This window comes from Phoxinus phoxinus (assembly GCF_949152265.1).
Source record: "Phoxinus phoxinus genome assembly, chromosome: 7".
NCBI lineage: Eukaryota > Metazoa > Chordata > Actinopteri > Cypriniformes > Leuciscidae > Phoxinus > Phoxinus phoxinus.
The window spans coordinates 23,968,307-23,980,992 of NC_136882.1; the positions used below are offsets into that span (position 1 = coordinate 23,968,307).

The window sequence follows — 12,686 nt, forward strand, 5'->3', positions numbered from 1 at the left end:
TAAAAGTGTACGTGCGCCCGAAAGCCAAAAATGGCGTACGCAAAAAAAAAATCAGATTTATAAAACCGTGTGTACGCCAGAACCTGCGCAGGATTCACTTTATAAATGCCACTCAGTGGAAGATTGTGCGCACATGCGTCTCCTCCCCGAAATAACCATATATGGAGCTTACAACGCCTAGTTTTACTATGCATATATCTTCATCTGCATATCATTTGCATATGATTATTCATCCACGTGATAACATGTTTAACGGTACAAGACATTAGGAAAATATGAAATGCGGATGTGCCGTCACATTACATTAATAAAAATCATTTAGTAGCCTATCCTTGCCTTGTTTTTGAATAAATAAATCAAATAGTGTAAAATACATTTCAGAGAAAGTTTTTCTCAATCTTTTCCACTGGCCAAATAGTCTTTTTAATTGATTTATATTTTTAATGGAAACAGATCGAACTTCAAAAGAAAGTGTTCAAAAGCATTGCATCCACAACAAATATTTATAGGCTATTTATTGAATATATATATATATAATTTTTTTTTTTTTTTTTACTTTTCAGTAGGCTAGGCCTAATGTCATGTAGTTTAAGTGTTTAACTCCGTTAATGAGAATGGCATATTTAATCTAAATGTTTATATCAGAAATAAAACATAGTTTAAATAATTGTTTTATAAACTGTAGCCTATTTATGATTAGGACACATAATGAAGATTTACAGTTTTTACTTCATCTGCCGTTAGATATGCGTCAGTTTCAATAAACGGCCCAACGCGCTCGCTGGCGCGGACATTTAAGATGTGGATAATTACTTCAAGTGATAGGCTTGGTGAGTGAAATTATATTTGTATTATCTTTCTGTATATAATTTTATTTAGATTTTCTGTCTAAAAGTGACCAAAAAGACATTTAACTCCAGCTCGCCATCGGTGTCGCCAAACTGCTCCGTCTCCAAAACGTTCGTACGCATGGGTCAGAGTTTGCGTGCAGGTGCGCACATTTTCCCGTCAAGTTTGTTTTTATAAATCACAACTTATGCGTCGGAAGTGGCGTACGCCGCTTTCTGGGCCTGTTTTGTGCATACGCAACGGTTATAAATGAGGCCCCTGGTGCATGTTGATATCTAGTGGTAAAAAGGTAAACTAAACCAGGCATAATGCGATTCTAGTTTGTTTTTGTGTGTGTGTGTTTTACCGTTCATAGAGACACTTTTAAGAAGAAATAGGCCACAGCCACATCCAATTCAAAATCACTTTTGTTTAACTTTTTTTGCTGTATATTTTTGTTTTTGCCTGCCTCTAGCCTGCCAACACTAATTGATTAGTTAATTACTTTCAGCTGTGCTCAGGTGATTGTGGTTTTAAAAGAAGCTCACAAAACTGTTGTTTTAGTAGATGCTCTAGTAGAGACCTGTGAGAGAGAAAAATGGGTATGGTCTGTTGTTGTTGTTGTTGTTGTTGTTGTTGTTGTTGTTGTTGTTGTTGTTGTTGTTGTTGTTGTTGTTGTTGTTGTTGTTGTTGTTGTTGTTGTTGTTGTTGTTGCTGCAGTTTATTTGTTTGTTGCAGCAGTTTATTTATTTATTTTTTTCAGCTGTGAAGACCGTGTTGATCGTGTACGCGCACCAGAGTGCTGGATCTTTCAATGCAGCTGTTAAAGATGCTGCTGTAGATGTGCTGACGAAACAGGGCTGCAATGTTCTTGTGTCTGACCTGTATGAACTAAAATTCAAGGCCACAGCAACTGAGGAGGATATTACTGGTAAAATCTATAGGTGTTATGTTTGACGAGAAAATATTGAACTTAAAAACATTTTCCCTTATTGGGGCAATGGCACAATTTTCTGTTTCAGGAGCAGTGAAGAACCCAGAACATTTCTGCTATGGAGAGGAGACCATGCTGGCCTGGCAGGAGGGACGACTAGCTTCTGATATTGTAGAGGAGCACAAGAAACTAAAAGAAGCGGACCTTGTTATTTTTCAGGTAAGGCTCTTATATCAGAAGTCTGATTACATTTTTTTTTTTTTTTACTTTTTTGTTGTTGTCTTTTGCAGTTTCCCATGTACTGGTTCTCGGTTCCTGCGATCATGAAAGGTTGGGTGGATCGGGTTCTTACCCTTGGTTTTGCATACACCTCGGAGAAGCGCTACAGTGCGGGCATCTTCAGGGTAAGGCCTACAAATCACAAACTTATCTTTAATTACATGTGTTAATCAGAAAAGGTTGTGTTGGTTATTTAATTAATTGTGAGTGGGTGGTTAATGGGTGCGTGGGGTTTTAATTTGTGTCAGGAAAAGAAAGCCATGTTGTCATTCACCACTGGTTCCCATGAAACCATGTTCAGCTCCAATGGGATCAATGGAGATATGAATGTTACTCTGTGGCCAGTTCAGGTAAAAACTTCATCCCAACTTCAACTTCAACTTCAACCAGGCTTAACTTTGACAATCTGATTTTGCATGTCATACTAACCTGGGACTGCTGTGCTAATGTTTTCTCTTTTGTAGAATGGTGTCCTCAATTACTGTGGCTTCCAGGTCCTCGCACCACAGGTCTTCTGGGCACCCACACATCTCTCTGCTGAGGCTCGGGACAGCCTGTTGAAAGGCTGGCGTACTCGTCTTCAAGGTCTTTTAAGCGAAGCGCCTCTCTCCTTCCCACCTGCAGACAGTTTTGATAAGGTGAAAGGCTTTCAGCTGAAGCCTGAAGTTCATGAAAAGCAGGCTGATTCCCCATTCGGTCTCACTGTGGGTCACCACCTGGAGAAACCTCTGCCACCACACAGTCAGATGAAAGCTAGAGTATGAGATATGAGCAACACTGTCCCCATGTGGCCATGTTCCTGTTTAACTGTCATAACAAATTTTCGATGTGAATAAATTGTTCATGTTTTGGATTTGAGTATTGCAATTAATTGTTAGCCATGTGAAACCCACAACTGCTAACCTGTTTTTTAAAGTTAATGTCACAAGTAATAATCTCAAGGTTTACTGGGTTTTACACTATTCTAGCGTATTAATAGCCTGGAAATTCAGACCAAAATCTGAAAGAATTATGGTCTGGTGTCGATTAATGAAAATCGGCCAGCTCGAGGGGTGGCACCAAGCGTGCATTTGAAAATCTCACTGCACGCAATTGGCTAACACGACCAATCACAACAATACACGGGGCGACGCCACTAAGCCCCGTTACCAGCGGAGTAGTGGGAAGTTCGGATCATTTTACTGACTCGGATCTTTGAATCTCGTTCAAAATGAACAAATCTTTTTTTCGATTAATTTCGTTCACTTCAGCATAATATAATTAAAATGTAATGTTAAATAGCCAAAATGTTGATTACCTTTGAAAAGTTGGGTCCAACTTAAGTCCAGGCTTTTGCAGTCTGTTAATTCACCTCACCTCCTGATCCACGGCGTTCTTTCTTTTCCAACTTCACATTTATCACGTCTACTCTGTTCCCTGCCTCTCGTGTCTGTCTTCGGGTTCGAACTTGAGCGGAGCTAACTGGTAGATTATACTCTTGCCGTATCCGATCGGCAAAACAGCAAAAACTTCCTCCTTGCAAAGGAATGATTCGAGCGCCGTCTTCTGTTCCTCTTTTAGAGATAAAGGCAAGTCTAAATCTTTCATTGTAGCACCCAAAGCCGTTTCAAACAACTGCTGTTCATCGATAGCCATCTTTTATTAAACCTTTATTTTTACAGGCAAGTCATTAAGAACAAGTTCTTATTTACAATGGCGGCCTGACAAGTGGAATAACCACTTAGGGAAAGGGAAGGAGGGCTAAAATAAATACATTAAACACGATACAGTTTAAAACACAACACAGTAGACAACAGACACTTATAACCAGCTAAGTGTATAGGTACATAGAAGTGATAATGGATGATAAATAAAAATAAAAATAATAATAATAACTATGTAGAGAAGCAGCTGCATATATCCGTGAACAAGGATGATATAATAGTTTTGAATGATGCAATTGAAATGAATGTCTCCAGTTTGATAATATTTTGCAGCGTGTTCCAATCGCGAGCGGCAGCAGATTGAAAAGATGACCAAAGGCAGAGTTGGTTTTGGGAACGCTTAATTGAAAATGAATTGAGGATCGAGTATTATAAGTGACAGTCTTTGGCGACCTAAGTAAGGAGGTGAACGGCCGAGAAGGGTCTTGTAAATGAAGGTGAACCAATGAATTTTTCGGCGATTGTGAATTGAGGGCCAGTTAACAGAAGAATATAGTGCGCAGTGGTGTGTATTGAAAGGAGCATTTGTAGGAAACCTAATAGCAGAATGGTAAAGAGTGTCAAGTTTTGATAGAGTGGACTTGCAAGCAACCATATATATAGTGTCTCCGTAGTCTAGCATGGGTAGAATGGTCATTTGAATTAGAGTAAGTTTGGCCGAAGTAGTGAAAGAAGAGCGGTTTCTATAAAGGAAACCAAGCTTGGCTTTGACCTTAGATTGCAGCTTTGATATGTGGATGGAGAAAGAAAGTGAAGTTTCCAACCAGATGCACAAGTAGCCTACTTATATGCAGTGACTTGTTCTAAAGTAGTCCCATTGCAGGTGGTGATGTTAAGGGCAGGAGGTGGCGTAGCACCCTTACGGTAAAACCACATGATTTTTGTTTTCGAGGTATTAAGAGTAAGTTTGAGTTGTGTAATGCAATCAACATCTTGCAATGTTTACTAATGACTTCGACGTCACAGCGCTGTGTTTAGCTCACTTCTGGCCTGCCTATATCAGATAACCCGATGTGATTGGTGCAGCTCAGATAGAGGGGCATATTTAATGAGCATTATTACTCGACACCAGAGCAACTCGCTTAGCAAATTCAAATTGTGCTCTCGCGAGAACTCTGGAGTTCCAGGGTAGCCGGTGGTGTACTAAAATAAACATTGGCTGCGTCCCAAATCGCATACTATCTGTCCTAAATAGTATTCGAAAGTAGAATAAGTCCCAAATCGTAGTATGTTGAAATAATTGTTCCAAAGATACTAGACTAGACGGATTTCAGAAAAATGGCCTTCTATAAGAAGTGAGGAGCATTTATGGGTACAAGTCGGGAACCGGCCTACCTTACATATTTCTAGGGTGCTGAGTCCAAAAAAACTGGTACCCAAGCGAAATTTTGAGTTTTTTACCTTCTAATTTGCATATCAAAATGGCCGCCAAATTGCCTATCTTGCTCAGTCGTTGGACCATTTTCCCCTAGTTTTTTTGTAAGTAGGCAATCAAGATGAGGAAATTAAGTTTCTAGATCGATAGTCAAGGGTCAGAGCAAAGATATAATGGAGGCTCACTGCCTTTTTTATGTATATATATGCAAAATACCAACTTTTAAGGTGAAATTAAGCATTATTTGTGTCATTTTTTAAGGCCGACATAAATATTCAATCAATATCACTCTTAAATGTTCCCAGTGTAAATATGATATGTGATGTATTCCATATTACATAATAACTAAGAAAAACACCATTGCAAGTTGTCTGAGATTAATTTTTTTTTAATGCAAATTAAGCATTTGTTCTCTAAATTCTAAGACGGGAAAAACCCAGGTGAATAGTCTCTCTGTCACTCACATGCACGCGTGCGCAGGCCGCATACACACACCCCTCCCCCTCCGTGCACGCCGCGTCTCCATGAGAATGAGTGATCAACGTTGAAAGCAAGTTCGCAAAAGGTTGGTATCTCGTGAACACCTTTACACAATCACGCATTAAAAAGTGGTATATCGACCCGAGAAGCGATTAACTTTTAGAAAGTTAACTAGTCGCAAGTTTGAGGTAAGATGCACTTGGGCTGTCGATGTCAAAACACTAGCCTATAGCCTAAGCTGTGATTCAAATATTAAATAATGTTATGTTATAACACATTACTGTTGTGTAAATACACTGTTGATGCACAACAGTGTATTTACAACAGTAAACAGTACAACAGGGGAAAACCTCTGATCCACAAGATATTGAAGCCAAAAATTATCATAAATTTTGAATTAATGTAAAACGCGTTGTGGCAGCATGCAGACATAGGCAAGACGGCTCGCGTGCCTATTGGCTGTCCTGCGGCAACTGCAGCAGCCTATCGAGAGAGGCCGATCGTGACGTCAGATCCAAAGGGGGGGCTTCGCCCCCACTACGTCACGTCCCGCCGAAACGGGCGTGGCCTAGGCCTATAAATACAGCTCGATGGGCTGATATAATCTGGTTTTTCATCGCTGAAGCGAACCAGAGCGTGTTGCAGGCACGGCAAAGATACGCAGTACTCGTTCCCTCTTCTAGAGAGAACCGAGGTTACGTTAGTAACCGAGTACGTTCTCTTACGAGAGGTTCTCTCATACTGCGTAATATCTTATGCTACGGGGAACACAGTGTAAAACGCTGTGCGTGCTGGGATCCAACACCAAAGTCCCAAGGGCAGGTGCCTGGGGCTCATATAGTGCATAATCACCAGGGACTCACAGAGAGTCTGAGAAGAGAGGCTGGAAGCATCATTCCCCAATAAGTAGCATCCTAAGGGAGCTAATCACATCAACAGTGTTCCACACAGTCAGGGTGAAAATGTTCGGTCTTAACTGGGTAACAGTATGGGTCTTACTCAATGCCCATGGAGTTATTTTATCGATCAGTGAGCGGTGCTCAAGCAGTTTCAGTATTCTGAGCCGAAGCAACGGGACAGACAGTACTGATTTTTAGACCGAAAGTAGTTTAGCCTGCAAGTCGGGAACTTCTAGGTTATAAAACCTTATAAATGTATACGGGGAGGCCCAGCCTGCCACCATACACATATCCTGCAAGGTAATCCCGCTAGACCACGCCCACGACGAGGCCATGCCTCTAGTGGAGTGCGCTCTGACACCCAAAGGACACTGCAAGCCTTTAGAAGTGTAGGCCAGTGCTATGGCTTCAACTATCCACCTGGATAGGCTTTGTTTCGATGCGGCTAGTCCCTTAGAACGTCCGCTGAACGAAACAAAGAGCTGCTCAGTCTGTGAGCAGACACGAGCGAGACACATAAGCTCTTAATGCCCTGACTGGGCAAAGGAAGCTTGCGTCCTTTTCCTCGTTGTAAACCGGCAGGGCAGACAGGGAAATATCCTGAGCCCTGAACGGTGTGTTGAGGGATTTAGGCACGTAACCGTGTCTTGGTTTGAGTGTTTCAAATGTTTCATGTCCGATAAATGGATTGGCTCGAACGGGGCACCTTTCATTGCTTCCAAAACCGTAGAAAGGTCCCACATGGGGACTGAAGGGGGTCTGGGAGGGTTCAGCCTCTTGGCTTCCTTAAGGAAGCGGATGACCAGATCGTTCCTCCCTAGTGACTGGCCAGTCGCTGGTTTAGTAAACGCTGCTATGGCCGCCACATAAACCTTGAGTGTGGATGGAGTTCTGCCCTTATCCAGTAGCTCTTGAAGGAAGGAGAGAACTTCCGTAACCCCACAGTCTGGGGGTGAAAAGCCTCAAGCTCTGCACCAGCCAGAAAACACAGACCATTTTGAGGAATAGAGTCGTCTAGTAGATGGGACTCTAGCCTGCGTGATCGGGTTTAACACTCCCTCCGGGAGGTTAGCGGGTACCCGTTGATGGCCCACACATGTAGGGACCAAAGCTCTGGGTGAGGATGCCAGATCGAGCCCTTGGCCTGAGAGAGGAGGTCTTTCCTCATCGGTATTGGCCATGGGGCAGTGCTTGTCAGCTGCATCAAAACTGGGAACCAAGCCTGGTTTTTCCAGAGCGGAGCCACAAGTAGCACTGAAAATCCGTTTTCCCTGATTCGTTCCAATACCTGAGGCAGGAGCGAGATGGGGGGAAAAGCATAGAGTGGGCAGCGGGGCCAGACGTGGGCCAGCGCATCCCTGCTCTTGGAGAAAAACTTCGGACAGTGAGCGGGACGCAAACAGGTCTACCTGCGCTCTGCCGAATGTCTCCCACAGCAGTAGGCCCGTCTGCGGGTGCAGAGACCATTCTCCTGCTGGAACATTGTTTCTGGACAGTCTGTCTGGTCCCAAATTCAGGTGACCAGGCACATGTGCTGCTCTCAATGAGCGCAGATTGTGCTGAGCCCAGAACAGGAGGCGTTCCGTCAGCCTGTAAAGGTTTCGGGACCTGACGCCACCCTGGCGATTTATATAGGCCACCACTGACATGTTGTCCGAGCGGACCAAGACGTGGTAGTCCTTTATCTGAGGACAAAAGCACCTCAGCGCGTTGTCGACTGCCATCATTTCCTAGACAGTTAATGTGTAGAAGCTTCTCCCGTTCTGACCACTGGCCAAAGAACGGTCTGCCCTCGAGCACCACTCCCCATCCCGAGGTGGAGGCGTCCGTGGACACCACCTTCACACTCAAGGAAGTCCCCAGGTTTACACCTGACTGATACCAGTTGATTGTTCTCCAAGGTTTCAGAGCTGAGACGCATTTCTGATTGACCGTGAGGCGAAACAGACCAGAGGCCCATGCCCGAGGTGGTACTCGCGCTTTTAGCCATAACTGCAGCGGGCGCATGCGAAGCAGACCCAACTGGAGTACTAATGATGCTGACGTGACGCTATTTGTATTTGGAAATACACGTCCTTCAGATCTATTCACATAAACCAGTCCTCTTGGCAAATCTGTGCGAGGATTTTCCTGGTTAAGAGCATTCTGAACTGGCGTTTCACAAGCACTTTGTTCAGCTGTCTTAGATCTAGAATGGGTCTGAGAACCCTGTCTTTTTTCGGTACCAGAAAATATCTGCTGTATAGACCCCCTTCGCTCTGAGCTTGAGATAAAGGCTCTATGGCCCCTTTGCTCAATAGTTTCGCCATTTCGGCTCGAAGCAGATGAGCTACTTCGTTTTTTACCGTATTTTCGACCCGCGCCATGTAATGGCGGGGACGTCGAGCGAACTGCAGCGAGTAGCCTCTTTTTATAATGTTCAGCACCCATTATGATACCTCGGGAAGCTTTGCCCACGCATTTGCGTGAATAGCTTGGGGTAGACACTGTTGAGTACAAATACACCAAAAGTACATCGTAGAAAGTCTGGAAAATGCACCATCAATTGCTCAGCAACCTCGGAATTGGTGATCTCACGGAGGAGACTCAAAGATCTTCAGAGGCTTTTGTCTGCAGAATATATGATGTGCATAAAACAGACTCTGTTGATGCAGCAAGGTATATACTTTTCTCCAGGACAGGTAAACCAGAAGCAATGCCGGCAACAAGCGATGCGATCTCTGTGATTTGGCGGGATCGTATATCATTTTTTCAATGTTTTTGTTTCATGCACGCCTTTTTTTCCATCTTTCAAGAAGAATGGAGGCTGCGTTGAAGTGATTTGATAGTGTTTTGGGTGCCGGGTCATATCGCTATACAACTACTATTCAATTTGCAGAAAGAGAAAGCTAAAAAAAATTATCAGAAGAGCAAAAACAAAAAGAATGATAAGATGGAGATGAATGACATGTATAGCAGCATGCGGTAAGGAACATTCTTCTGTTTATGATATATCATACAGCTAGACCTGTAATAACGGCAAGACATTTCCTAGTAAAGCCTATTGACGTCATATCAGGGAGATAAGTCAGTAAATTTGAGTAAAATCACAGGCTTCGGTTATCCCGTGTGAATGCGCCACACGAAATTCAGATGTGTGGGGGTCATTTCTAAATCACACGTGGTCCTCAGATAGTACTAATCCCGTGCGAATAGGGCTTAAGAGTGATATTGATTGAATATTTATGTCGGCCTAAAAAAATTACACAAATAATGCTTAATTTCAACTTAAAAGTTGGTATTTTGCATATATATATACATAAAAAATTTATTATATCCATTATATCTTTGCTCTGACCCTTGACTATCGATCTAGAAACTTAATTTCCTCATCTTGATTGCCTACTTACAAAAAAAACTAGGGGAAAATGGTCCAACGACTGAGCAAGATAGGCAATTTTGCGGCCATTTTGATATGCAAATTAGAAGGTCAAAAACTCAAAATTTCGCTTGGGTACCAGTTTTTTTGGATTCAGAACCCTAGAAATATGTAAAGTAGGCCGGTTCCCGACTTGTACCCATAAATGCTCCTCACTTTCACTTTTTGGGTACATCCCATCTAGACTATACCTGGTTGGTCTACTATTTCCGTTCAGAATCCGAAGTGCAGATCGATGAACACTCTAACGGTTAATATTGCACATAACCCATCACGCGTTGGGCGAGGATTCGGTTGGAACTACAAACACGAGTGAAAAGTGTTAATAAAAAACTACAGACATGGAGGACGCGCGAGTCCGGCTTTATGTAGGTAGAGAGGTTTAGATAAAGGGGTTTGAGTGATTAATTATCAGTATCTAACCTGACGAAAATGTATTTATTCAATGTTGTCCACATTTGTTGCATCTGCAGCAGCATTGTGAACTTTTGTAAAGACACGTTTAGCCATTAACTTTTAAATGCATCATTATATTCAAATTCCAAACACATCAGGAGAGTCTCCGCAAGAAAGACCCGCGACTGGCAGATGAACGTGCTGCTACATTTCTCTCCGAAACGGTAGGAAATGAAATTAGATTGAATGGAGGATTTTAACTGTGACAAGATGATTGACAGGGCAGTTTACAGTGACAGGATGCACGCGACAGATCTGTCCGTTAAAGATGACGAAGTAGTAGCCTATGTCTCAAAGCTTGCCTACCTTTTTGCTACACACTCAAAAGTATATATTTTTTCTTCACAAAAAGAGTACATACTTTTAGGTCGTAGTATAAGTAGGCGAATTGGGACCCAGCCCATGTCACCGTATCTTTTTTACCTTACTTCTCACCGCTGATTATTAATTGTTGTTTAGAGGACATTTAGTTCGAGTCGCCCCCTGTCGTTTCAAAGAATAGTACAACGGCGAGCGCGTCAAGCTCCTACAACGGCGAGCGCGTCAAGCTCCTACAGTGGTCCTACAAATGCCTCGTCCGCTTGGGGAGGTGAGCGCGAAGGCAGCGGAAACTCGCGCTGCAGAGCCAGGAAAAAGTATAAACGTTTTCTGGAACAACAAACCCATCAATTCACCATCAAATGGAAGTTCTCTTACGAGAGTTCTCTTGTACTGCGTCGAAGACGCTGCGGAAAAGATTCTTTCTCGAGATATTGAAGCCAAAAAATTAATCCTTAATTTTGTAATAATGTAAAATGCATACAGCCTTAGGCGGAACAGCTTGCGCGCCTATTGGCTGCTCTGCGGCAAAAGCAGCAGCCTATGCGAGGCCTCCATGAAGCTTGACCCAATGAGGACGCTTCGCGCCCTCTACATCACGTCCCGCCAGAATGGGCGTGGCCTAGGCTTATAAATAACCGAGCACAGCTGCCGAAGTCCGATTTTCTTTTCTTCACACATTTTTTCTCCCACACTAAAAGAGCCGAGCGTCTTTTTAAAGATGCCGCGCAACTGTCGCTCGTGTCGAGCCCCACTCAGCTGCGGGGACCACCACGTGATATGTGTTTCCTGCCTGGGTGACGACCACGAGCTCTGTGGATTCTGTGTATTTTTGGCTTATGGGGATGAAAGACAACAACTCCCAGAATGCACTTGCTTCACTGCCCTAGGAGGCCACGCCTACTGGTAAGAGATCGCAGTAAACAACAAGGCTATGCTACCAGTGAGTTTCCGTGAGTCTGCCCGGTATTTTGATGTCGCCCAAAATGTCCAGGATTTGACTTTTGCGTTCTACAGTCGCCATTCATCATGTTTACTGTGACGAGCAGGAACGAGACTGACGGCCGTGGGAGAACGACACGAGGCCGGTGGCGTGATTACTGATGAGCGGCACCTGTGAGACGCACCGGTCTCGTCTCGTATCTCTCACGGAGGAGCGGGAATTTTCTTAGCAATGTTAAAACGCACATCAACCGATCACTTGTTTAGCATTCATGTAAACACTACATTCAGATTCACCAATCGGAATGAATTCAGTTAGATTGAAACAAAAGGTGTGCATGTAAACAATGAATGCGACTGCAGAAAGCAAAAGCCGAATCCCGGACATTTTGGACGATCTCGACGGCCGGACATGTCCGGGAAAAAGAGGATGGTAACCCCTACTACTGAGCTTTCTCCACAGTATAAGAAACTGTTAGCTTAGCTTCCAAATAAAAAATGGCTGACACTATATGTACATTCTGTGAGTGAGATCCCTCCCTCTATGGGCGGGTTGAAAACATGCGGAACAGCGCATTCTACTGGATAAATGATGAGAAATTGAACTTCCTGCTTTCCCAAAGAAATTGGACTTCTTGCTTATCATGACGCAAAATGACGATTTTTGTGTCATAAAAAGCAGGAAGTGGAACACTTAAATCCTTATTTTTCCCATCTCAGGGGAAAATAAGGGAATAAACCATGACCATTCGAAAATGTGACTGGGTTTCTAAAGATACAAAGTCTAATGCAAATGGGTGAAGTGTTCCTTTAACCGGCTGGATGGCTGCTTTCTGCAGGGGACCGTACTTCGCCGTCCTCACGACTCGCGCCTTTTCTTCCTGAGCTTCATGAAGAAGTCGCGAAGTCCTGGAAAGCCCCACTTTCAGCCAGGGTGCATACTTCTGCCTCAGCAGCATTCTCCGTGGCGGCCGGATTTTCACCAAAACTTTTCGCTCGCACAGTTCCAACACACGCCACCGTGCCAGTGTATTCTGCAGTCAACAAACCGGCA

General features: G+C 43.5%; 1 protein-coding gene across 3 annotated transcripts; it reads left to right on the plus strand.

Moving 5' to 3' along the window:
* The first annotated feature begins 554 nt into the window (after positions 1–554).
* On the plus strand, positions 555–3,154 carry LOC307001872 (NAD(P)H dehydrogenase [quinone] 1-like). Of its 3 annotated transcripts, none has more exons than XM_079618887.1 (6): positions 555–830; positions 1,592–1,759; positions 1,851–1,981; positions 2,053–2,166; positions 2,290–2,391; positions 2,506–3,015. In XM_079618887.1, the coding sequence occupies exons 1-6, from the start codon at positions 800–802 to the stop codon at positions 2,803–2,805; spliced, it is 846 nt and encodes a 281-aa protein (XP_079475013.1). In that variant the 5' UTR covers positions 555–799; the 3' UTR covers positions 2,806–3,015. The 3 variants fall into 3 exon arrangements, with proteins under 3 accessions (XP_079475013.1, XP_079475014.1, XP_079475015.1); XM_079618888.1 differs by having other exon boundaries at positions 824–991; XM_079618889.1 differs by lacking the exon at positions 555–830 and adding an exon at positions 1,127–1,430 and having other exon boundaries at positions 2,506–3,154.
* Positions 3,155–12,686: the final 9,532 nt, after the last annotated feature.

What these genes read in the sequence shown, in the direction of transcription:
- LOC307001872 (XM_079618887.1), top strand. Translation starts at nt 800, where the DNA reads ATGTGGATAATTACTTCAAGTGATAGGCTTG. An exon ending in TACTTCAAGTGATAGGCTTG is followed by an intron (nt 831 to 1,591) that starts GTGAGTGAAATT and finishes TATTTTTTTCAG; the next exon opens with CTGTGAAGACCGTGTTGATC. An exon ending in TTACTCTGTGGCCAGTTCAG is followed by an intron (nt 2,392 to 2,505) that starts GTAAAAACTTCA and finishes TCTCTTTTGTAG; the next exon opens with AATGGTGTCCTCAATTACTG.